The sequence below is a fragment of the Haliaeetus albicilla genome, chromosome W (assembly GCF_947461875.1).
Source record: "Haliaeetus albicilla chromosome W, bHalAlb1.1, whole genome shotgun sequence".
In the NCBI taxonomy this organism is placed as follows: domain Eukaryota; kingdom Metazoa; phylum Chordata; class Aves; order Accipitriformes; family Accipitridae; genus Haliaeetus; species Haliaeetus albicilla.
The window spans coordinates 40,393,828-40,421,525 of NC_091515.1; the positions used below are offsets into that span (position 1 = coordinate 40,393,828).

General features: G+C 42.2%; 1 protein-coding gene and 1 long non-coding RNA gene across 2 annotated transcripts in view; both read right to left on the reverse strand.

The window, feature by feature from the left end:
* Positions 1–27,698, reverse strand: part of LOC138683379 (uncharacterized) — a 224,933-nt gene that overhangs the window by 93,163 nt on the left and 104,072 nt on the right. The window lies entirely within an intron of this gene.
* The window catches only part of PGGT1B (protein geranylgeranyltransferase type I subunit beta), a 94,278-nt gene that overhangs the window by 17,364 nt on the left and 49,216 nt on the right, over positions 1–27,698 (reverse strand). The window contains 3 exon segments of the mRNA XM_069775096.1: positions 7,260–7,305; positions 8,209–8,341; positions 11,726–11,877. Of these exon segments, the coding sequence (XP_069631197.1) occupies positions 7,260–7,305; positions 8,209–8,341; positions 11,726–11,877 (331 nt within the window).

Below are 27,698 nucleotides of genomic sequence, written 5' to 3' on the forward strand. Positions count from 1 at the left end.
AGTTCACCCTAGGACAAAGAATTACAGTGTACATTCCCCACATGGTGATCACTGTGCTCGAACAGAAAGGGGGGCATTGGTTATCCCCTAGTAGAATGCTGAAATACCAAGTGGTGTTGCTGGAGCAAGATGATGTTTACTTAAAAACTACTATTGTTAACCCTGCTGTGTTTTTAACAACTGATCAAGTTGAAGGAGAACCGGAACATGACTGCCTGCAGACAACTGAAGAAGTCTATTCCAGCCGACCAGATCTCCGAGATGCACCACTGGAAGAAATGGATTGGGAACTATATGCCGACGGAAGCAGTTTCATCTGTGAAGGAAAACGTTTATCAGGATATGCAGTAACCACTACTGAGAAGGTAATTGAATCACGAGCTTTGCCTTCAAATGTATCTGCACAAAAGGCTGAATTGATAGCTCTTACTCGAGCACTGGAACTAAGTCAAAGAAAGCGAGTCAACATTTGGACAGACCCAAAGTATGCTTTTAGAGTAGTACATGCACATGGAGCAATATGGAAAAAAGAGGACTGTTATCTGCACAAGAAACCACCATTCAGCATGCAGAACAAATACTGAAATTGTTAGAAGCCATTCAAAACCCAACAGCAGTCATGATAATACACTGTAAAACACATCAGTCAGGTAGGACTGTCCCTGAAACAGGTAACCGATTGGCTGATAGAGCTGCTAAAGAGGCTGCAGAAAAAGGCATCCTAACACTAGTTCCAGAGAAAGTGTAAATTTACCTAAAGATGTTCCAAATTATAATGAAAAAGATGAAGAATTAATTATTAAATTGCAGGTGAATAAAAATGAAACAGGATGGGCTGTAACACCAACAGGTCAAACAATAGTCCCACCCGCAATAATGAGAGAAATTGCCCAGGCTGAACATAACAAAGTACATTGGGGAACAGAAAACCTTGTTAAACATTTACAAAAGTGTATTTTGAATAGACATATGACAAAGATTATTCGAACAATTACAATGGGATGTGAAATTTGTATACGCAATAATCCCAAAACCAGTAATAAGATTACTTTTGGAATTACAAAGCAACGAAATTCTCCAGGAAAATATTGGCAAATTGATTTTACAGAATTGCTTCAAAAAAAAAGGGATACTGATATATCCTAGTTCTAGTTGATACCTTTACTGGGTAGCTTGAAGCTTTCCTTTGTCGCTGTCGTGGTTTAACCCCAGCCAGCAACTAAGCACCACGCAGCCGCTCACTCACTCCCCCCCATCCAGTGGGATGGGGAGAAAATCGGGAAAAGAAGTAAAACTCCTGGGTTGAGATAAGAACGGTTTAATAGAACAGAAAAGAAGAAACTAATAATGATAATGATAACACTAATAAAATGACAACAGTAATAATAAAAGGATTGGAATGTACAAATGATGTGCAGGGCAATTGCTCACCACCCGCCGACCGACACCCAGCCAGTCCCCGAGCCGCGATTCCCTGCCCCCCCACTTCCCAGTTCCTAAACTAGATGGGACGTCACATGGTATGGAATACACTGTTGGCCAGTTTGGGTCAGGTGCCCTGGCTGGGCATGAGAAGCTGAAAAATCCTTGACTATAGTCTAAACACTACTGAGCAACAACTGAAAACATCAGTGTTATCAACATTCTTCGCATACTGAACTCAAAACATAGCACTATACCAGCTACTAGGAAGACAGTTAACTCTATCCCAGCTGAAACCAGGACAGTCGCACCAACAAAGCAAGAGAAGTAGTTATCATCATTGTTATAATCTGTGTCGCTTTCAGCTGTCTTAAACGAGCTGTGACACAATCTATGTTTAAGTGAGACTACTAAAAGAATTAGTAGCCTCAAACAGAAAGGGGGGAATTGATAGCATATTTCCATACATTCTGTATGGTATGTCTAAATATTTTGATGGTTTTAATATTTTGTACCAGCCGTGGAAACTGGTTTGCTGCTAGGTGACTGTAAAAGTGAGATTTGGTAAATAATTATTAGAAATCTTATCCTAACACTATGATTGAAACAATAGACAAAAGTATAGCCAAGCAATTAACTAGTAGAGGTAGTTCCTCATAAGTTTGGCAGTTCTTGGCTCTTATGACTAGATGTTCCTGTACGCTAGATGAGAACAATGTTGAAACTGACCACATGTGACTGAAGCTGCGTTAAGCTTCAAGATCAAAGAACAAGGACAGGAATAAAGACTTCAAGGACAGCCAGCAAGAACTTCAAATGGGTCGGTGGTCGCAAAAGCAGCCCTTCGACTCAAATGGATCCTTCATTGCGCATGATCGGATGTAGGCAGTACTAAGATAATCAGTTGCAATCATTTTTATGTATATGTATACTAATCTGATTAATATGCAATTAGTTATTCTATATAACCTGTTAGTGCTAAAGCTGTGGTATGCACGCTAGGTGGAACTATCCCCCGTGAATCCAGCGCTGCAATAAAGAATGCCTGCTTTCTAAAACTCCAAAACGAGTCTTAGAGAGTTTTTTCAACCAGCTTTTCGGTATCAGAATATTGCTGAGTTTACAGCTACAATCCAGGAACGAGCCCACCCGATTATGGCAACAGTGGATGTTAAAGATATGGGTTTTTATGGTCCCCCTGCAAACAGAGGATCAAGACCGCTTTGCATTTACTTGGGAGGGTCAGCAATTTACTTTTACCCGACTCCCACAAGGGTATAAGCATTCCCCCACTCTAGCCCATCATGAGTTAGCGCAGGAGCTAGAAGTAATTCAGACAGAGGAGGGGATCAGTGTTTATCAGTATACTGATGACATTCTTGTGGGTGGGGATGAGACAGAAAAGGTTCAGAAAACTCAGGATAATATAATTTCTCACTTGGAAAGCTTGGGGCTGAAAATTCCACCAGAGAAAATACAAACACCCTCAAGCGAAGTAAAGTTTTTAGGAATTTGGTGGAAGGGAGGAATGACATGTATCCCCCCCGACACCCTTTCCTCATTGGATCAGATTAAAATGCCAGAGTCAAAAAAGGATTTGCAGCATGTACTAGGATTACTTGTGTTTTGGAGGAAACCTATCCCTGATTTTTCAATTATTGCAGGACCCCTGTATGACTTGTTGTGAAAAGGGGCTCAGTGGGAATGGACTAAACCCCACGAAGAGGCATTGCAGTTGCTAGTTTTTGAAGCAACTACCCATCAATCTCTCGGTCCTATTCACCCCACAGACCCTGTCCATATTGAATGGGGATTTGCCAAGAGCGGGTTATCAATACATTTATGGCAAAAGGGCCCCGAAGGACCCACTCGACCTATTGGGTTCTATTCTCACAGTTTTAAGGATGCGGAAAAAAGATATACTGCTTGGGAGAAAGGTTTGTTTGTAGTCAGTTTAGCCTTGAGAGAGGCTGAACGGACTATTCAACAGCAGCCTATAGTGCTTAGAGGCCTGTTTAAAGTAACCAAAACAGTTTTATCAGGAACTCCGCCCCCTGACGGGGTGGCCCAGAGAGCCTCTGTGAGGAATGGTATCCGCCAGTCTTAGTTGAACTCCCCACGGTGGGAGCCGTACCTCTGGTACTGGAAACCCCGATGAATAAATATGCTTGGAAAGCATATTTGCTCATGGAAAAGAACATAAAATCAGTAGCAGGTGGATTATTCCATCCTTCTAATAACAATTTACTTCCGGTTCCTTAGAACGAACCGAGTCTGTTTTTCTTTTTTCTTTCAGGTGAAGACTCTGGAGCCTGCCTGAAGGAATACATGAAGCTGTTGATCGTCTGTGTAGTTTTATCAGTGATTGCTTTGTTAATATTTATAGGATGTTTGGCATACTACCGCAGACGTTGTTTTGGTCAACCATTGTCGCCGCCTTTAATATCTGGGGAAACTCCTGTGACCCCCTCTTCAGCTCGGGGTGGCAAAATGAATTTATGGCTCTAGGCCAGCAAGTGGCCAGCACTTTTAATCTGACTAATTGTTGGGTATGTGGTGGGCCCTTAGGTTTGGAAAGCTGGCCATGGACTGCTGTCCCTATTTCCCCAAAATGGTTAGTGAGTAATTACAGTGAGGTCAAAAATGATTCTTACTGGGGTAAAGACACACAGCCCTGGACAATATGATACCCAGTCCAAGGCGAATATTGTCTGAACCGAACACAGAAAGATGGTATTCCTGTGGGAAATAGCAAGTGCAACTGGACCTATACTTATGACAACCATTGCCTCACTGATGGTTGTAGACCAATTGATTGTTCAAACCATAGGGCAGCTGTGTCACTGCCAGAAGGGGACGACCAGGCATATTGTCACCTCTTGAGTTCCAGTTCCCCAAATTTTGTGCCTCGCTGGTCCGGATGGGCTTGGGGGAATCAAACAGGACACAGGAAACAGTTTTCCCATTTTTGGTCTTCCACTAATCAGTCTAATAACCGTCTTAATGTTACGTGCTTTTGGTACCGTGGTTCTGGTGCCTGGAAATGCAGACTCACTGATAAAACGTATTCTCGTCTCCCTGATGGGACTCAAATTTGGTGGTCAAGTGATAATAAAGACCACTGTCAGGGACATTTGAGCATAGGTCCAGATGGACTTCCTAACTGTTGGGGCACCACAGAAGAAGTGGGAAAAACCGTGGACAGGTTGTTGATGAATGGTCCATCAGATCATCCTCTAGGAGTAGGTAATTCAACATATTTCCAATCACCACGGACACCTACCGGTTTGTTTGAAAATGGTGCACGAGCCTTAAAGGGTCACTGTTGAGTGTGTGGCCAATGCGCCTACAAACTGCTACCAGCAAATTGGACTGGAGTGTGTTATGTGGGGGTAATTCACCCCTTGTTTTTCCTGCTCCCGGAGGATGAAGGGGATGGACTGAGTGTTAAGGTATATGATGATCTCAATCGATATCGGCGATCCATTGATACCTCTATAGCAGGTGGGAGTGGTCAAACCTGGGACAAAGACGAGTGGACCCCTCAATGTATTATACAACATTATGGACCTGCCACCTGGAACCCCAACGAGTGGGTTAGCAGTGCTCGAGAACCTATCTATAATCTAAATCGCATCATCCAGTTACAAGCCATCCTAGAGATCATTACTAATGAGACAGCCCATGCTCTTGATCTATTGGCGGATCAAGCCACACAAATGCGAACAGCAATATTACAACATCGCATGGTTCTCGACTACCTGCTAGCCGAGGAAGGAGGTGTTTGTGGTAAACTAAATGATTCTAACTGTTGTTTAAAAATTGATGACAGGGGGAAAATTGTTAAGCAAATTACCGCAGGAATACGAAAGCTGGCCCATGTTCCTGTCCAGACATGGAAAGGCTGGGACATTGATATGTTTTCCTGGCTCCCTGGTGGTCCATGGGTTAAGCGAATCCTATTTTACTTGTGTGGTTTCGCCATGTTGTTGTTCTTACCATGTATCATTCCATGTTTTATACAATTGACTCAATGTGTTGTAACTAATATGCAATTTGTAACTACTGTTTCACCTGACGGTGTTAAACAAATTTGCGCTGTATGTCGAACCATGCTGTCGGTAGTACAGATTGTATGAAATGCTCTTTTCTGGCTTTTCTATATAGCTATCTTTTCTCAAAACCACCATGGGTCCCAAAGCAATCTTTGAGCCATGGGGTGGTGTGAGAGACTGAATTGTTATCTTGAGCTGTTTGTCTCAAAGATTGTTAGGTGTGAGAGACTTCTCAAGCCATTCATCTCAAGAATTGTGGACTGCTTATCTCAAGCCCTTTGTCTCTGAGATGGCCTGTCTAAGCAGGACATTCCTCTGTCCATAAGGACAATTACTAGGCCACTGAGGCATTCAGCAGAGGAAACAGGCTGAAGCCAACAAGCATGTAAGAATGTGGAGGCTACCATTCTCAGGGAAACTGTAGTCTTTGAGATAAGATACCGGTTTCTGGTGTTGATCATGCAAAGGTCGTGTGATAGACGAAACCTGCAGCATGTGAACAGTGCATGAACAATACATATGTGCATGCATCATCGAAATATGCCCTATAAAAAAACGTGGAGACAAGCCGTGGTGTGCACCCACCACCGAAGAATTGAAGACTGAGGACCAACGGGACGCCGCTGGATCCATGGTGGTGACTATCCTTGCAACTCTATCCCGATTGCTTGCTTAATTTCTACCTTTTCTTCCATTCTATCCTATCGCTACTATTTTCTACTTTTGATACTTTGGATAATAAAAACTCTTTTGGGTATACGGCATTTGACCTCATTTGTGTCTTAATCTCGCTCTTGGGATCATATTGAAACCTTCCCCGACATTGGATTGGGACACTCAGGCATTAAAAGCAATACAAATGTGATAGTATAAAATCTTGTTCATACTCTTCATTCCAATATGCAGGCTTATGTCATCAATGAACAGCGCATGAATCAGCCTGACTTTAAATCTATGAAAAAGAACATTTGAAGAAAACTATGTTCCTAACCAGTATATAGTGGTCTGCCAGAAAGCTTCCTGTGATGTACATTAACTGAACTGAGAACACTTCTTCATCTTTTTTACAGAGAAGATGTGTGTGTGTGTGTCCCCTGTGTGTCTTGGATAGGTGCTCAACTTTGCTACTGGTTGAACCTGCAAGCAGGAAAGCAGCAGCCCTGTCTCTCAGCCTGGGCAGAGACCCTGGGTCCCCAGGCACACTGGGCTGGGCTCCAGCGACCAGGCAGGAGGAAGTCCTGGGCCAGAGCTACTCATGGAGGCGACTGCTCCTAAAATCCCTTACCACCTATTTACAAAAATTAACTGCAGCTTCAAGATTTGAGCCCCCAATGGATGCTGACCACTAGCAGAGTAAATGTTTCTAGGCTTTACTGATATCTGCTGAAAGTGGAAATTATCAAGTGCATTGCACAAGATCTCTTCAGATAAATCCACAAAATACCAATGGTACATGTGGAAACAGGTTGCTCTGTCAGCAAGAGACGAGAACTACAGCCTCTGTTAGCAAGAGACAAGAACTACAGCCAACACCTTTCAACAAAATGTTCATGAGGTAAGAATAACAGAGTTGATATATTAAGAGCCCATCTGGTCTGATATTAAGCTGGAACTAAGAGAAGACATCATATTCTGAGGCATGTTTTGGATTTGTTCCTCTTCTTCCCACTTCCTTAAACCAGAAAAGAAGGAAAAGCATGACATACCCTGCACTTCTTAAAGCATTTCTCAATTCCAGTCTTAAAAATGGGTATAGAACATAACATACGTTAACATTCTTACCATGAGATTCCAGTCCAGCTCCTTGTGCCAGGCCATTTTCATAAGACTAAAGAAAGAAATCCACAAACCAGTTACTTTAGAGTGAAATCACTTTTACAGACATTACAATTTATCAGTTTATTAGCAAAATTATTATCAGACCATTCCACCATTTTAATCTTGTTAAATTCTGAACCTATGTCTCAAAAAGCTCTTGGCACAAATCAGTGCTATTTCAATACAGGCAGTTTTTATTACTTTTTTCTTAAATCAAAGGGCATAGAGCTCATTTCAGTTGTGATATATGTTAAAAGTCTGGAATTAGGTAAACATTTCTTTGCCAAAAAGGGAAAACGTGCAGTGTAGATAACCATTTAAAAAGCCCTGCAATTTTTGGGCCTAAAAAGGGAAAATGGATACATAATTCCAAACAAAATTGAAGTGCATAAATGAAATCTGTCTCTAACCATGGTTAATGTACATGAAGGCATAATGTAGGGTACTACTGTATGTACAGTGCTGAAGCACAAGAAATGCTTTAGTATGGAGCAAGAGCCTTTCAAAGTATGGAGCATCAGCCTTTCAAAAGCTGAAGACTGGCGGGGCGGGGGGGGGGGGCAGAAGCAACAACATACTAAGCATACTATTCCTTCAGGAATCAGAACTTCAATTTTTAAAAACTTGCTTTCAATTTTAAATTGAATTTCAAAGAAAAAAGATGAGATTTAATTTAACTTGCAGCAAATGTACACAACCAGTATGATTACTTTGCTAGTACAAATATTACAATGAAAATATAAATACAAAAAGAAGGAATGTACTTTTCATTTTCAACTCATTGAAGTAGGAATAGAAAAGAAACAAATTACTGTAATATTTCTATTTGGATGGATAGACTTTTAGTCATAGTAAAGAACTAAAGATATTAACTTGAAAATGCATTGAGAAATAACACTTTGGGAATACTTACCATACTTCTTCTAATGTAGTCTACCGCTTTTTTTGTATCCATGCCTGACCAGTTATCGAGCATGTAGCAGATGCAGGAAGCACAGTACACAAACCTCATATCATTCTCACTTCCTTCCAGCACAGCACAGAAACTGAAATAAAGGTTTCTTTCATTATACATTTTATAGCCTATTACATTAGAAAATATGAAAAGCATTTTAGGAATTGCATTATTTTTCCTTTTAAAATAAGTTAGTTACTTCTATTTATAGTATTCACATGAATGTAACCTAAACCTACATTAGATTTTCTTTTCAGAATATGTGATTCTAACCAAGCTAAGCAAAATGAATACAACTATTAACATTTAGGGGCTTGGCTAACCTTATTTCCAGTAATGTCATGACACTGGTCTTTATTTATCCAAATATGTTAATGTTTACATTCTTTTACGTATCACAGTATACACTGATGTATGAGTTACCATTGTAGAATTTACTATTCTTAGCAGAATTCTTTTCCTCCCTAGAAATCTTCATAGCTCACATGGCTTTCCTGCCCAACTTTAGGATCAGATTCCCATGTATGTATAAATGTAATTGTTATCATTACAATTTCTAATATAAATGGTGAAACTTACTTGCAATCCATTTTTTTGTTTCTAATGGTTAGATTCTTTCCAAACTCTGAAAAGATTTTAAAGTTGTTATATCTAGATTATCTAGATACAATCTGGTGTTCTCTCAGAGACCCTTAAAAAGATGACTGATGCTGTGATTTGCTTCCTGATAAGCTTCCATTTGGTTCAAAGAGCTAGTTAGAATATTTTTACATAGGACAGTCTTTCAAGCACCACTGTGACACTCCCCCTTTGACCCTGGGATTCAGGTATGTACTCCATCTTGTTGCATACAAAAGCCTCCAACACCTACTGGGAGATAGTTTCATCTCTCCTAACCTCAAGGTTGCCAGCTCCTGCTCTCTGCAGCTCAAATGGGGATCCACTCCATTACTCTTTGGATGTAGTAAAGGATATTCTCGGGAACCAGGGCACTTAAGATGTGCCATTGCTGTGGTTTACAACTTCATCCCATCCTTAGGTAACAAGTTCCTTGTATGTTATCCAGATACTTCAAATTACATTAAACCAAGGTGTGGTGGGTTGACCCTGGCTAGATGCCAGGTGCCCACCAAAGCTACTCTATCACTCCCCCTCCTCAGCTGGACGGGGAGAGAAAATAGAACAAAAGGCTCATGGGTCGAGGTAAAGACAGGGAGACAACTCAGCAATTACCATCACGGGCAAAACAGACTCGATCTGGGGAAAAAAATTAATTTAATTTATTACCAATCAATTACCTTCCCCCCACCCCTCCCTTCTTCCCAGGCTTAACTTTACTCCAGATTTTCTCTACTTCCTCCCCCCGAGCGGTGCAGGGGGATGGGGAATGGCAGTTGTGGTCAATTCATCACAAGTTGTCTCTGCCGCTTCATCCTCCTCAGGGGCAGGACTCCTCACTCTTCCCCTGCTCCAGCATGGGGTCCCACCCACGGGAGACAGTCCTCCACGAACTTCTCCAATGTGGGTCCTTCCCACGGGCTGCAGTTCTTCACAAAATGCTCCAGCATGGGTCCCTTCCACAGCATGCAGTCCTTCAGGAGCACACTGCTCCAGCATGGGTCCCCCACAGGGTCACAAGTCCTGCCAGAAAACCTGCTCTGTGGGCTCCTCTCCACAGATCCACAGGTCCTGCCAGGAGCCTGCTCCAGTGCGGGCTCTCCACAGGGTCACAGCCACCTTCGGGCGCATCCACCTGCTCTGGCATGGGGTCCTCCACAGGCTGCAGGTGGATATCTGCTCCACTGTGGACCTCCATGGGCTTCAGGGGGACAGCCTGCCTCACCATGGTCTTCACCACGGGCTGCAGGGGAATCTCTCCTCCGGTGCCTGGAGTACCTCCTCTCCCTCCTTCTTCACTGACCTTGGTGTCTGTGGGCTTGTTTCTCTCACATATTCTCACTTCTCTCTCCAGCTGCAGGTTTTTTTCCCCTTCTTAAATATGTTATCACAGAGGCGCTACCACTATCGCTGATTGGCTCACCCCTGGCCAGTGGCGGGTCCGTCTTGGAGCCAGCTGGCATTGGTTCTGTCGGACATAGGGGAAGCTTCTGGCATCTTCTCACAGAAGCCACCCCTGTAGTTCCCCCACTACCAAAACCTTGCCATGCAAACCCAATACACAAGGTAAAGTAGAAATGCAAATATACACTTTTATTCATGACATTTAAAAAGAGTCAATATAATTACATTTTTTTTAGTTAATAGAAGATATGGGTGAAGAAATAAAAAGTAAGTCTAGTATACTTATAGTAGGGTAACACCAGAAAAGTTTTTCTTTCCCTCATTCAGCTCGCTTGCTGTTTCCATCTGGACAAGATGTTAGGTCAGGTTCCGGCCTTTGTGCATCCTTCCCCTTTGGTGCAGTAAAAGTTGTTTTAATAGGTATGAAAATGTCTGTCATACTAGAAGTTGACTTCCACTCAAGTAGCAATTCTACCCCAGAGAGGTGCAAAGCACTCTCCTTTCCCTCTGGTGGCTAGCTGGCACTCTTAGCAGGGAATACAAAATACAGGATCAAGCATAAGAGGTATCAGTCTGTACATTAAAACCATACATGATACAAACATGTAGAACAGGTTAACTGTGTGCAGTTTATTATTGTAATTGGGCATGATGACAAGCAACCGTTTCAAGATGCTAGTGGGTTTGGAGCAACTCATCCCTAACTCCTTCCTCTTGAATAAACTTTAACAACAAAAATGGTACAACATATAATAGGAATGCATACAGCAGTGGTAAAAGCACCCCCACATGCTAGAAGATGCTGCAAATGGAAGTAGACCAACAAATCCATGTATACATACATTAGAATTTAGCCCATTAAGGTCAGTCTGTTGCTATAAGTAACAGGAAATTGTAGATCATATAGTTCATATTTGCTACTTACATTTAGAACATTCTAGAGGGGGGAAGTGTTTGGTTTTGGGTTGTTTTTTTTTTAAAAAACCTACACATGTAACACTGCATTTTAATAGTTATGCTCCATTTAAAAAAAAAGTTTTAATTATAGGAGACTTCTAGGCAATACAAAGCCATTTGACCAAAACAAAGGCTTTCATAGCTAGTAAATGGGGACAGCAATTTCATTATGAAGTGAAACATAATTTCTTCAGGAATAAGATTTCTATAGTTATGCATTTCTTAAAGTACTCTTTAAAAAATGATATTCAGTAAAATCTAAGTACACGGCTGTAAGCAAACATCATTCTTCAGTATGAAAGCAACTCTGGACATAAAGTGCTCTTTGGTCCTGTAAACTAGCATGTTGTTCTATTGCTTATCCCCACCAAAATATTTTCTGATAGAAAGAAAATATTATACAACTATTTTCATAAAAGTATGTATTATGTTCAATTCTACACTTGGGTTTTCTATTAACCTTCCAGAGAGTTGTAAGATATTTTATATCTTTTACCTTCCATCCTCCAGCTGGAGAGCTCTCAGTCCTGCCAGTAAGGCATCTTTATTTACTCGACTTAAATCATCTCCAAGAATAACCAGACATGAAAGACCTGTGTAAGTCATTGCTATGTGCCCACTATCATAGGGATGAGACATACCAGGACCCTTAAGGGAAAAAAAAAAGAAAGAAAGAAAAAAACCCACATCATAAGAACTTATATTACAATCACATACTCATTTTTTTATTATTAAAGAGATAAGTAAAGTTAATTTTCCTTCACTAATTATGGCTAGACTGAACACATCCCACTCAACTTTTCTGGATGAAACTAAATTACTGCACAGCTCTGCTACACTTGTAAACAGCTTGTCAATAGGAAGCTTTGGAACAGGACTATGCCAACACTGATATTCATGCAAGAGTTAAGCAAAAAGAATCAAATGTGCTGAACCATATCTAAGTTTATTGTGACATACTACTGGGCATTAGTTCCCTGGCAGCCAGGGGAACTCTCTGTTAAATAGCCATACCTCTACAGGTTCCTTTTGCAAAAATTTTAGAACTTAATGATCTACAAATAGAAAGTAGTGTGAGGGATTATTGGTAATCTCTCCGTCAGTTGAAGGGAAAACAAATTAGCTCCTCATCTACTTTCATCTATATTATAAAAAAATAATCAGAGTTTAAACAAACTATTTGTATAACAAATAAAGTCAACTAGGAAGCTAAAATGAGAGTTAAATGTTGACTAGTTACATGGTACAAAACCAAAAAGGAGGGAGATTGATACAGCTGTCCTAAAATTATTATTTTTCCTTGTGATATTTTATAGGTACATCCTGGACTGTACCGATGCATGACAACACAAACCACATGTAACAAGATGACTTTGGATACTTAGGATGGTACTGAGGATGGATCAACTTGGAACAACTGGAAGATGACTTTTTTTTCTCTTAAAGAGGATAAAAGAGCTATTTCTGTACTGAGCAGCAAAGACAGACAAGTTTTTAAAGCACATTTTACTAGCATTATGTCAATTGTCATTTTTATTTTGCAATTCATATTAAAAACACATGCAAAAAGCAGTACAAAAAAAAGTTAAATGAGATTATGTTATGGGTACACAGTATTTTTCAGGCCAAATCATGCTTGTTTCCCAAGCCAGAAAAAGTTACTTTAAATAAGAAGCTAGGATAAAAATACCTATTGCCCACTGTTCTCACACTAGGGAATCACATTGCGATAGGCAGGCACAAAACAAGGTGAAAGTGGCTGCAACAGCACTGAAAAGGCTCTAGCTACACAACAGAGAAAGGGAACAGGGGAGTGCCGAGAGCCACCCCTTCTCTCCCTCATTTCTGGCCCCAGGGTCTCTGTCAAGAAGTGGGGCAAAAACTTCAGCAGTCATAGCTGGCTCCCACTCCTGTCCCTGAGCCAGTGCTCCCATCGCTCTCTCTTCCGCTGCATGCTCCCTGGTCCCAGACACACTTCCCCACAGGGCACCCCATAGATGGAGGACAACTGCATACTCAAATGGATTGGAGAACTATTGCAGTTGTGAAACAAGTTTTTCTTGGGTGGATGACAGGCTCTAATCTCTGAAGGAACAACTTGGCCTATCATACCATAATTTTATTATAAGCAGCTTAACCCTTGTGATGTATCAACACATTTGAAATGTAGATTTTCACTCTAAAGATCCATATAGAGAGAGTGATGCAAACTTGCTCTGTCACAGAAAAGTCTTCAGTTTCATGTAATCAATTAATTTACTTTTAAACAAAGCAAGTCTCTGCTGAAAATCCAAATTTGAACCAATTCTGGCTCTAAAAGGATTCTCAGTGTCCCAGCTCAGTAGCTAAAAATTCTTCTCACATATTTTGTCAAATGAAATACATGACACACATTAGCAGATGAAAAAAATCTGGAAAGTTTCTTTGATATTTAGTACCAACCACCTACAAAAAGTCACATCAGCAACTATGAAGAAAACTAAGTTTCCAAACACAGAATCATACAATGGTTTGGGTCAGAAGGGACCTTTAAAGATTATCTAGGTCCAACTTAGATGATCACTAGATCAGGTTGCTCAAAGCCCCATCCAACCTGACCTTGAACACTTCCAGGGATGGGGCATCCACAACTTCTCTGGGCAACCTGTTCCAGTGTCCCACCACCCTCATCATAAAAAATGTCTTCCTTATGTCCAATCTAAATCTACTCTCTGTCAATTTAAAACCATTGTTCCTTGTCCTGTCACTACAGTCCCTGGTAAAAAGTCTTTCTCCATCTTTCTTATAAGCCCCCTTTAAGTACTGAAAGGCCACAATAAGGTCTTTTCCTTTCTTCTGCTTTTTGCTTCTGAGCTTCTTCAAGACAAAGGCATTTTCTTGAGCATTTTTTCTGAATTCTTTCTCCTTCAAGATTTCTTCTTTTTCTTGATGCTCTGGGGACCCCCAGAGCTAGATGCAGTACTCCAGGTGGGGTCTCACAAGAGCAGAGTAGATATAGTGAAACAGTTCAATTTTAATTTTGAAAATTCTATTTATTTCCAGAGGAAGATTATATTTACTAAGCAAATGAGAATCACGCTAAGGAAATTCAGGCTTGAGTTTTTAAAACCATGGTTACAGAAATTCTATCCAAATGTCAACTACTATGAAGGTGCTTGGATATTCAACAAATTTTCTAAGGCATCTGTAAATCTCAAAAGAATATTCCCCTTTAAGTGGCAATTTTTCACACTGTGTCAACACAAAGTAACTGAAAATTCCTGCTTTCTCTAAATTGTACTTTTCTATATACACACACATCCATATTGTCTGCAAAGCTTTGGTAGCCTACAAACATATTAAAATAACTGGGTCTTTATTTTTTGTGTGAATGCAGGTATTTTCTTTTACACTGTTATTTGCTGCAATAAAAACAGATTACAGAAGTGTTAGAAGCACATATACTGTATGCTCATGATACAAAATAACAGCCCCCCCAACAAACAGTATCAATCCCTACAGTATCTAGACAACGTACAAATTTTATCTCCTCTTTCTTTTCCATGCAAACATTTCAACATGTGTGGGTAGCATACTGTTTTTCCAAATACAGGATTTCAGCAACCCCTGAGGTGTATAAAACTTTATGCTCCACCCTACTAGCAAACTATAAAATATTTCAGTAAAATTAAACACAGAAGATTCAGAATCAAGTATGAGATCATATAAACAAATTATTACAAAGCATACTCACAAAGGCCGAGATGAAGTTTCACATGTAAACTTACTCTAGGGTTTTGGGAGTTTTTGAGGGCCTAACAGATCTTTGTTTACCATACATGCTTTTTTCTTTTTTTTAAATGTAAAACAAATATAATTTGTTCAAATTTTAAGTGCACTAGAATTCAATTTATCTCCTAGTCCGCTCTAGGCTCCATGGAATTATTTCAAGCTTGTCATGATACAACTCATCACATACTATGTTTTACCTACACATAACAATATATACTTCACATGCTAATTCAACTAACACACCTGGGCCCGAATAACAGGATTTCTTTGAGGGGACATCATTTAGAAGAACTAGATATTCCAGACAAAAAAAGAAAAAAATTTACCTTTTTTTGCATATAAAGAGGTAAAAAATTAAATGGGAAGTCATTAAATTTGTAGAAACTGGTCCTGTGAAAATTTTATGCCACAAAGTAGAAGGTAAATATTTTTTCCGAAAGGAAAAGATTACAAGAAGTTTTAAAGGTTTTGTAAAATAGTTGCTAATGCTTCCAAAATTTGTATGGATGGGAGAAAGTCTTTTGTGATTAAAGTAAGACTAATCAATGGCTCCATTACACGTATGTATACCCTTGTATTGAGCTAGATAACCTTGAGCAGGGCTTAGGTTTTTGGAGGGTTTGTTTTTTTAATATTTAAAATATTTTTCAAAATTATCTAACAACATTCCTTCCCTTTACCAAATTATAGAAAAAATGATCATATGCACTTGAAGAAGGACTTCTTTTTTTTTTCTTTTCTAAAGTAACTTTAAATTTCAAACTTACATAAGCAAAGATGAACCCTCCTCAGAAGCTCCCAACTGCTTTTTCTGGCACAGGTCTTTGAATTCTTGAAAGAAAAGAAAAAAAAAACCCACCACCCCAAAAAAAAGAAAACAAAACCCAATAAAAAAAAAAAAAGCCCTCTTCAGGAATATCTAGAAACATAGTACATTCCAACTGCAAAATTCTATTTTTGTACCCTTGAGACTACAGAAGTGAATGTTTAAGGTAAAAATAATCTCATCTCCCCCCAATAAAATGTTTTCAAGTACAAAAGTGCACTTTTTTTTCTGTATGGAAATGAAATGCAAGAAAAATACCTGAACTACAAGACTGCTGACTTTTAAGTTTCTTGACTTATGTTGGATATCAAAGGCATTTAAACATTATGTGTATTTAATAGAAAAACCCATTGTTAAACCACCTCTGCTATGTAGGACAAAGTAATTCAGACACGGCGTAAAAGTCTACTCTGAATTTATCAAAGACACCATAGTCAAAGCAACTGATTTTAAATGGGCACCTTCGTGCTTGGTTAAAATAAACTGCTGATTAAGTTCTGTACTATGAATAAAGCTACTTCTGGTTAAATTGATCTATTTCTGCTTCATAGACATTGCAGACCAAAGGAACAGCAGCAACAAGTAATCCAATTGTCAGGCTAGCCATAAAAAACAAACCAAAAAAACCCCAAAACGCTGCTGCCATCATCTCAAACCATGAGCTTCATGGGCCAATGACACATAGGTAACCAAAATTATTTTAAGACAGACACCAGTTAAAATCTCAAAAATGAGGAACAAGAACGGTGTTAAACTGCCTATGGATTGTGAAAAACTTAAACACCCACAGGAAATTAATGTGACCCACTAAGGTTATGTCTAAATTAAAGAGTAATGCAGTGCAAAGGGAGAGCAGAACAATTAGGGCTGAAGTCCTGGTGACGACACTACGTGCATTACAGAATTTGTGCTAGCTGTAGTCTGGCTTCATGGAATAAAGGCCCACGTTCTGGTTTCAGCTGGGATAGAGTTAACTTTCTTCCGAGTAGCTGGTACAGTGCTATGTCTTGAGTTCAGTATGAGAAGAATGTTGATAACACACTGATGTTTTCAGTTGTTGCTAAGTAGTGTTTAGTCTAAAGTCAAGGATTTTTCAGCTTCTCATGCCCAGCCAGCAAGAAGACTGGATGGACGAAAGAAGTTGGGACGGGACACAGCAAGGGCAGTTGACCCAAAGTGGCCAAAGGAGTATTCCATACCATGTGATGTCATGTCTAGTATATAAATTGGGGGGAGTTGGCCTGGGAGGGATCACTGCTCAGGAACTAACTGGGTGTCGATCAGCAGGTGGTGAGCAATTGCATTGTACATCATTTGTACATTCCAATCCTTTTATTATTATTACTGTTATTTTATTATTGTTATTATTATCATTATTAGTTTCTTCCTTTCTGTTCTATTAAACTGTTGTTATCTCAACCCACGAGTTTTTCTTCTTTTTCCGATTCTCTCCCCCATCCCACTGGGTGGGGGGGGAAGTGAGTGAGCGGCTGCGTGGTGCTTAGTTGCTGGCTGGGGTTAAACCACGACATTCCATTTTGGCACCCAACATGGGGCACGAAGGGTTGAGATAAAGACAAACCCAAACAGGGCATGTTAAAACAAATTTGTTACAAGCATTCATTATATTAGTTTAATAGTCGCTAGTCATAATGTAGGTTTATGAGCTCTTAGAGTTGTGGCACTCATTTTTAACGTTCTGTTACATATCACCTCACTTGCTATATGTAGTCCCTGCGCTGCTGCTTATCATGCATGGGAGGTGGATTAAGGCTTTTGCTTTGATATACTGTGTAATATTGGCTTATGGTATGATAAAATTATCGGTCGTGGGACTAATCCGGTATTTGCACTCAGCATTATCATCACCTCTATACTTTGGTGTTGAGGATTTCTTGGCTGGGCGAGGGCATGTGAGCAATCCAGCCGTTAGGTGGGAACGAAGCATAAGTTTACAAAGTGCTGGAGCAGACAAGGACGCTGTGTCCTTGTACGCTGGGAAAAAGGAAGATAAGAAGAGCCTGACAAACAACACCTGGATGCCGAAGAATGAGATAAGTAACTGCTGGACACCTCGTGAAGAAGCTTGCACAGCCAATAGAGGATAAGATAGTGTCGCGTGAACCGGGGTACTGTACCAATTAGAGTATTGTATAAGGCGCGTGGACAAGTCAGTCTTGTATAAATGTCAAGACATCTGAACAATAAACGAGCAAGATATTTAACTCACATTGAGTGTGATTCTTGACTCCGGCCGTTCTTCCCAACACTTCGGGAGCCATCTGTGGGAAACTATTAATAATTACACCCTTTACCTCTCCTCCTCGGAGAGCCAATCTATGGGTGAGACACCTTTCTTCCCCTTTCCCTTCTCCTCCAGTCTAATTACAATAGTGTTTGAGAATTTGGAAAAATTTGAATACCCTTGGGATGTTGAAACCAGCGTGGTCCTCTTGCTAGGAACTAGCATGTTCCTGAATGTGGTTCAGGTCTTGTTTAAGGTTAAACAACTATTTAAGAAAATCACCCAGAGGTCTGCCCCGAGGCTGGATAATTATCAGTGGCAGGGTGTGTGGGGTAAGTACCTAGGACAGCGGGCACCTCCAATGTTTTGGAAATTCACCCCTGAACAAGTGCACGATCCGGAAGAACTAATAAAATATTTGGAAAAAGCATGCTGTCACCCTGGCAACTCCAGAGACACACAAATCATTGCAATGTGCTGGGGCCTGGCCCATGCCTATCGAGCCCTGTTCAACACCACTCAGTACCCTCAAGGGGAAGAGAAGGTCTCTGGATCTAACAACAAGGTGACAGGCACTGCAGCCCCTCCAACCCCGGCGACAGGCACTACAGCTGAACCAGAGAATCAACCCATACCGCTATCAGTTGCCCCCATACAGAAGAAGAAACATACAAACAAATCAGTTCGCTTAGTGAAGGATAAAGATGAACCAGGGTCATCACGAGAACAGGAGGAAGAGGCAGAACCAGAGGTGAGCACATTATCACCTGGCTGCTCCAATGCTGGGACAATGGGGCTAGTAGCCTGGAATTAGAAGGCAGGGAAGCCAAGCAGCTGGGATCGCTTGCCAGGGAAGGTGGCATTGACAAAGCAATTGGAAAAGGGGGACAAGCCCTCAGCCTCTGGAGGCGACTCCTGTCAAGCGTGAAGGAAAGGTACCCCTTCAAGGACGATGTTGTATGTCAACCAGGCAAGTGGTCCACCATGGAGAGAGGTATCCAATATCTGAGGGAATTAGCCATGCTAGAGACAATTTATTATGACCCAAACAACCCACAGTTGCCCAAAGATCCAGACGAAGTCCTGTCGCGTCCCAAAGTTGGAGCGACTCAGGTTCGTGGATTTCCTTTGTCAGAATTAAGGTGAAACGACACCAGGGGAGTTCAAACAACAATCAACATTTATTCAACCTAGCTAACTCTGTCCAAGTACACATGAACTTGTTAATATGAACCTTGCAACATGTCATTAAGCCGCTGTTTGAGAAGAGGAGGAAAGTACAGAAAGAATGAAATGGAAAAAGGAACATGAAATGTATCAGAAGGAGAGCCCTCCCGTTGAGTCACGAGGTTCAGAGCAGACCCCCTTGCTTTCTGGACTCCTTCTCAAAGAGGAGCTCAGGGGCGGCTAGGTCCACTCCTAGTCTCAGACTTGGTCAACGGTTTATGTTTCAAAGGATGAGGTGTAGGGACTGTGGAAAAGAGAGAAGGAAAAGAGAGAGAGAGAATGAGAGAAAAAAGAAAGAGAGAAGAGAAGGGTTTCACCAGTCCTGGGTCCAGCGTTGGTCCAGCCAGCGTAGAGATCCAGTTCCGGAGGGCGCGCACTGAGGATTCGTTCTCTCCTCTTTTATAGTGTGTTAGTTGATGATCTCAACATGCGCAGTTCCCACACCTGGGGTTCACTGGAATCGGTAGCTTTGGGGGGGGGGTGTTCATTGTGGAGTTGCTTCTCTTTTCCTGCTGGTATGACCACTTAAGATAGAAGCACAGTCCCAACTTCCATGGGGCCTTCTTCCTCCAGGAAGGCATAAATTGTGTTCCTTCTCCTGGTCACTCAAGATAAGGAATTGGGGCCTTGGAGAAGTGCGTTCCCACCCTCCATGGGGCCCTCTCCTCTGTCCACATTGTCCTGTTCACAAAACTCCAGCATTTTTACAGAGGCCGTTTTGTCCACCAAAGCTCTTTTAGCGGATGTTTGAGACATTTGAATTTGTCAGACCGTCACACCACCCCGTGGCTCAAACAGTCGCTGAACTTTGATTCTCGTTCATATCATCTTCATCTGTGGTGATCTTGATATAGCGGACAGTAGGAGAAGAGAGAGAGACAGCTGAGGATAGTAAGCAGCTAATCATACATCTGACTATTGCAAGGCCTGTTATTAAACATACAAATCCAATTAATATCAGAAGTCCAATATTTACAAGCCATTTTCCCCATCCCGTCAGTCCCAAGGATCCTAGAATGGAATGTAGCCATGAGTTTGGATTCCAGCCATCAAACCAGTCAGCTGGTTGCATTGCGTGGAAGAGTTCTCTCGTCTGGTCGGCAATCTCCTTCATCTTTGCCCGGGCTTCTTCAATGGAAGTCGTAGCATTATGAATGGTAATACAACATTCAGATTCAGTCAAGTTCAACATACCACACACACCTTGTTCTTTTAACAATAACATATCTAAGGCTAAACGATTTTGTAATGTCATTTTTGATACCTGTTGCACTTGGAGATTTAGTTCCCCAAAGGCATATCGAGTCCAATTACTTAATACATGTACTTGCCAAGTTAGGTTTTCTAGCACCCATTGGTGCCGAACGATATATCCAGATGGTGCAAAGAATGCTTCTAGCTCTAATGATACCTTCTGTCCCCAAGTATAATAATCGGGTTTTAAAATGCTTTGAATCCATTTCTGGGCACTACTTGGGTCATCAAGTTCTCGTCTCTTCCTGTGAATAGGTGGTGTGGTATATTCAAAGATTCGCCTGGGACACATAGTAGGAATTCCCAAACCACACTGCAATCCAGCCTGTTCGATCACATTCAAATGCGAGTACATTTTCCCATCTGAGCACCCCCAGACAGTCCCCTCAGGGGCAGCATACAAAGCGTTTTGACAAGTAGTTGCGTCTCCCCGAGGTATTTGATTATCCTCCCCCACCTTATGTCTTGGGAAGTGGTTAATGGGAATTCCACATTTTAGCCAGATATTAACATTATTGGTGATCTGATTACATTGGTTATCCCGGTTTCGGTATCCAAAATTAGGATATCCCCAACAGCTGCACATATCTCAAATTAAGGTTCTAACTTCTAAACTGATCCATGTTTCGATGGGATTGCCAGCGCCTGTGGTACAGTCTATAATGTGGGTACAGTTTAACAAATGGGCATCATTGGGGTTGGGTGTGCCCACAAATTCTTTTTTTAATAAGTGAAGAGGTTGGTTTTTTAACATGTGTTTCACTGACCATCCCCAAGCAGTGTGGGTGCTATTCATTGAAGGATATTGTCCCTTCCTGTCAGGTATGTGAACACACCAAGCTGAATCCCATTTTACATTATATTGTAATTCAAAAGGGGTAATTTCCAGGGAAGCAGGCCAAAAAGGCACTAGATTACAAGATATATTGTGATAGGAAGGGCAGCCTGTTATTTTCCACCAGGATGGAGAAGGTGGGAATCGTCTGGAATAGGCTTCCTCGAATCCTGGAGGACACGGTGGGCTATGACTAGTACCAATTTTGCGACTGACCTCCAATCTCCATCGCTTACAAGTTTTGTTTATTAAGTCAGGCCACCCCGTGTCCTGAGGGATCTCATAGAAGGCTGCTTCATCTCGCCACCATCTACCAGAGGAGGTATAATCACTTCGATATTGATACTCAAAAGGAGCATCTACTAACCCTATAATGCCATTGGTCATATTATGTTTTCCAATATTGAGCTTCATGGGTATCAAACCGAATGTAATCCCTTGCTCGGTAGAAGTAGGAATCTGAATACAGATCCCCTGATCTGTTTTATTCCAGACATGTATGAATCCTTGTATCACTTCCCAAGCTAAATTGGAGGTCCTTTCTCCTTGTCCAGATGCACCAAAGCTAAGAAAGGCAAGGAGGAAGGAATTCCAAACCATCTTTCCTTGTTATACTATAAGAATATCACAATGAAAATCAAACAAACAATATAGACAATGGCCCACTCATTAAGTGAAAACATAAGTCTTGTCGTGGGCTTCTGATAACCTGCAAAATACATACAAAAATAAACAATCATTAGAGGGATAGGATTGGAGAAGATGTCAAGCAGTGCTGCTAGTGATTGGGATCCATCCGAGAGGCTGAGGTGCACTCTCCAAGGTGCTCATGCAGCTTCTGTAAAACAACCTCATACAGGCCATGTGTAGGATGTGTTACTTATTATAGATGCATACAAACTAGCCTTAAACTTCAAGCTCTCTTGACTGGAATTGCTCTGATTAGAGCATCTGTAGATCAACAGAATGTGTTCATTGTGTGTAAAAAGGTTAATAAGTTTATAGCGACCTCTTGCTCTCACGTGGCGTAGGGGCTGCTGCAAGAACTCCAACAGGGTCTGTTGTCAAGCTCTCTGTGTCCTCCCCCCAACTCAGGAATTCTGAGAAGTCAACACAGCATCACTAGTCGGAGTAACAAAAACATAAGCAAGCAATCAAGTAGCTATGGTTTTAGTATTATAACAGAGGGTTAGGTTTATATTGTGCATCTTAACTGGTATGCTTGTTAGAATCCAGTTAGTGGGATACAGAAAAAACATATTCTTATTAACCATTTAACATCGGAGCAACTTTAATTCAGAACATGAAGGTCTACTTAGAAGGATGGGACAATCCATCGGGTATTGATACGATGCTCTTTCCCATGAGCATCTGTGGCCACCCAGGAATAGAGGTTAAGGGGTGTCTTTAGGGTTAGGGGCACTTGCCCCACAGTGGGTAGTTCCACTAATACTGGTTGTCCAGCATAGTGGAGCAAGTGTGCGGGGTCTTTGCCACCTTTTGTCCCTGGAACAATAGAAGGAGGTGTGGGACAGAATGCTAGGAGTCGGGGGCAGCCATTTGCCCCCCACCGGCTATTAATTCTGTATACTGCTTCTGGTATTCGCAAGGCCCACCCTGGGTCATGGGGCCTCAGAGCTCGTTTTAGAAGTCCGTTTGTTCTCTCCACAATACCATTAGCTTGAGGGTAGTAAGGGGTGTGGAAAACCCACTGGATTTCCTCACCCTTAGCCCATTCTTGCACCACTCCAGTGGTGAAATGGCTCCCATTATCAGATTGAATTGATTGAGGCTTGGGTAAGCAGCTAAACCATGTTTTAAGACTTTTTACTGTATTTTCTCCTGTTGCTCTGGATACAGCTTCAGCTTGTGTTAGTCCTGATACCACCTCTACTCCTACTAACACATATCGTTTTCCCTCTGATACCCGAAAGGGGCCAATATAGTCAGTTTGCCACGTTTGCCATAAACCTTTGTTTGTCCTTAAATGTAGGGGTTGTTCTTTTAAAGGGTTATATTTTTCCAAACGAACTCGACATTGACCACATGCAGAAATAACAGTGTTACATAATTCTCGTGTAACGGCCCATCCTCTGCTAATAGCCTCTCTGTACAGGTCTTTACTCCCTGAATGGCCACGCTTCACGTGCAGCCACTCCAAAAGGTGTTCCCATTTTTCCGCTTCTCCATCAATGGCAAGACTGGCTAGACGTGTTAAGGAATCTACCCGGTTATTTAGGAGGTGAGCTGGGTTATCCCCTGCCTGGTGTGCAGCAACCCAGCCTACCAAGAAAGATCTCTGCTTGGCGATATTCAGTATTTCTTCCCATTTGTCTCTTTGCCACACTGGCACTTGGTTTACTTCCCATTGGTTTTGCTCCCAAAATGGCAACCATTCAGTGCATCCTTTAAACACTGCATAGGAGTCAGTATAAATGTATACTGGTTCTGTTGTCTCAGCTTCCTTAACGACTACGCTCCACACAGCAACTAACTCCCCTACTTGGGCACTACCCTCTCCCTCAGTTATCACATGCTCCCCTGAATCAATATGTAATGCTACTGCTCGATACTTCCACGTCTTTCCATCCCTTTTTGCGGAAGCATCAGTGAACCATACGTTTTTTAAATGGGGTTTGAAATCAGGAGCCACTTTGATGTATGATGGAGGGGGTTCTGTATCTGGGTGATCAGAAGGGGGATCCTGTATTTGGAGCGTTTTGGGTGTTCCCTCCTCTATCTGTCTAGTGTGACAGTAGTGGTCTAGCTGGGCATACCACTTCCTTACTGTTTCTCGTTGAGCTACTCCTGCGGGGGGAGGAGTTCCAGCCAATATTGGTTTCAGGATCTTAAAGGGTCCTCGCAAGATGATGGGCTGTTGTCGTATAATTCTCTCAGCTTCCTGTAAGGCTAGGTTAACTACAAAGAGTCCTTTCTCCCAAACTGAATACCGTTTTTCAGCATCCTTAAAGCTACGCGAGAAAAATCCTATAGGACGAGTAGGACCTTCAGGTCCACGCTGCCACATATGTATAGACAACCCATGAATTGCAAAACCCCATTCTATGTGGAGTGGGTCTGCTGGATGTATCGGCCCTAGGGCCTGGTAAATCCCTGCTTCAAAAATTAATAATTTCAGAGCCTCTTCATGGACAGGTGTCCAGTCCCAAGCAGTTCTTTTACGGGTTAAATCATATAAAGGGCGAGCTATGATAGAAAAGTCGGGGATGTGTTTTCTCCAGAACACTAGCAAGCCTAGGGCATGCTGTAATTCTTTCTTATTTTCAGGCATTTTCACTTGTTCGAGGGTGGACAAGGTTTCAGGAGGTATACACACAGTCCCTCCTTTCCACCAGATACCTAAAAATTTTACTTCAGGTGATGGGAGTTGCACCTTTTCTGCAGGAATTTGGAGCCCTAAATTCTCTAAGTGATTAATGATTTCTCTCTGGGTTTGTCCCACCACAGTGGTGTCTGGTCCTCCAATTAGCACATCATCAATATATTGATATACTTTTACTCCATCTTTGGGAGTGATCTGATTTAGTTCCTGGGCTAATGCATAGTGAGCAATGGTTGGTGAGTGGCAATAGCCTTGGGGAAGCCGTGTAAATGTATATTGTACACCTTCCCAGGTGAAGGCAAAGCGGTCCCTATCTGCTTCTTGCAAGGGAACCATAAAGAACATGTCTTTCACATCAATGGTTGCTAAAATCTGGTGACCCTGTTCTTGTATGGTTGCAATTAATTCTGCTATATTGGGGACTGCAGCTGTTAATGGGCCAGTATTGGCGTTCAGGCGTCGATAGTCAACTGTCAATCGCCACTTCCCATTTGGCTTGCGGACTGGCCATACTGGGGAATTATAGGGTGAGTGCGTAGGAATAACTATCTCCTGTTCCCGTAACTCAGTTATCACTGAAGTGATCCCTTCTCTTGCTCCCAAAGGCAAAGCATAAGGTTTAACATTAACTATCTTTGAAGGGGGAAGAGTTGGTGCAGACTGCAAAAGCCTCACAGAGATTGCGGGACACCCAAATTTCCATTCTCTTCCCTTAGAGTCTACCCACGACCGGCCCTTTAAGAGGTCGAGTCCTAGAATATTGGTGGGTAGAGGACCTAGTATCATAGTAAACTTAACAGGGGATGAATCCCCTGGCAGCCAGCATTTAACTTTAGCTGTCGGCTGTGGTTGGGAGCTTCCGAAAACGTCCGTGACCCATATCTGCTTCTTATCTGCAATTATTCCATTGCGGTTAGCAACATCCGTCCGGAGTGCTGACATCTGAGCACCCGTATCAACTAAAAAAGTTACTGGGGTCTTAAAGGGACCAAGAGGAAAAGTAATCAACAGGTCTCCTGTCCTATTTTCAGTGAGCCTCCTTAAATAAACCCACTGGCCGTCCCCCGGCTCACTTACTGGGGACAGCGTGTCTAGTTTCCCGTCCTGCAGACAGTCATACCTTCCTCTGGAGCAGTAGGTGTTTGGGGAGTGGGAATTGCCAGTGACTGTGGAATCGCCCCCTTATAGTCTCGAATGTTTGACTCAGTATGGGGAGGCTCCTTGTTCTTGTCTTTCCACCCTAGGACCAACTTTTCTAGGACAGAGGTGGGCAAGCCGTCCATCACATCCCGGGGAATTCCCTTTTCTATCCCTTCTGCCCACAACAAGTTCCGCTGACCCCCATATGGCTTTTTGGTGTTTACAGTCTTAGATGGGGGAGGTCGGCCAGGTCCTTCTATTCGGCGGATAGCAGGCTTAGCTCTGCTTTCTTCCCTTGTGAGACCCATTCTCCGGCCGTAGTTAATCAATTCCTGTGCCACTTCTCCCCAGGTCAGGGCCCCTCCTGCATTCCGCCTGCCTCCTCTAGGTGCTATCGCATTGCGTAATCTATCCTGCAGCTGGACGGCATATAATTTCAAATAATCTGGTAAACCTCGGATTAGAGGAGTCATTCTATCGGGATTGGCATTTAACAACATCGGAGAGGGCTGTTGTGGCACTAATCGCCTATCATGCATTAACTGGAGACAAGCAGTTTTCTGTAAGCTCTCGGTTAACTGATTTATAGAAGGGGTGTCTATCCGTGTTGGTTCTCCTCGTTCCATTTGGTCTATTCCCCCTGCCCAGTAAGCTGCCCGCTGCGTCAGAGACCATGGTTCCCTAGGATCATCGGTAGTTAGGAACACTCCAGGCCCCCAATGTCCTTGGGCTTCATCTTCTGACAATAAAATCCGGTCACCACCGGTTAATGACACCCTCCACACATATTCTGTTTCGGTCTCCTTTGCTAGTCGGATATACTTTTCCTGAATTTTAGATAATTCAGTGGCAGAATATGGTATCGTCTTAATAGTTACGTGTGGTGCTCCGCCAATTTGGCCATTGTCTATGGTTTCTGTTTTAATTAATGGCCTCATTGCTATCTCTTCATCCTCAGGGTAAAAAACTTTCCTGGTACATTCTAACTCTTGATTTGGGTATAAAGATTTTTGCGGTTTCACTTGAACTACCTCTAGACCTTGCAGGTCTAAGTTCGGGTCAGATCGTAAAATTCTTTCCCGATCTAACGCATCAGACAAGGCAGCATGAAGCCGCTGTGTTGTATTACGCTCAGCAGTTAACTGCTCTTGCAGGACTTTAACTAAATCCTGCAGGGACTGAATCTTCTCCTTATCTGCCTGCTCAGCTCTCATTGTTTCCTGCCTGTCTTCCTGAGCTGCTGCGAGTGCGGCCCCTAACACTGCACACACTACAGCCTTCCCTTTTCCCGGGCGAAACCTGCTTTCTTTTGCAAGCTTCTCAATTCTTCCTACAATGGCTTTTGGATCATGCCAGTGGTTTCGTGCCCAGGCTACTCCTTGTGGGGAAGGGTGGGCTTTATATGCAATTAGCTTCTCTAAAACAGGGGAACAGTCAGACATAGATATTTCCCGGGTCACCATGCCTGCCACTGCTCGGATCTCTCCCGACTTATGGTTGAGAGATCCTTCCCAGATCCTCCCTGCCCGCTTTCTGGGTGGAGGTCCGGTATCCCGTTAGAATCTCCCTTCCAACAAGGGAAATCCCGTATAGGCAGTTAGCCTCTCTAAAAACAGGGGAACAGTCAGACACAGATTTTTCCCGGGCCTCTATGTCTGCCACTGCTCAGATCTCTCCCGACTTACTGTTGAGAGATCCTTCCCAGATCCTCCCCGCTCGTTCTCCGAGTGGAGGTCTGGTATCCCATTAGAAACTCCCTTCCAACAAGGGAAATCCTGTCCGTGACGCCAATTAAGATGTCGCGTCCCAAAGTTGGAGCGACTCAGGT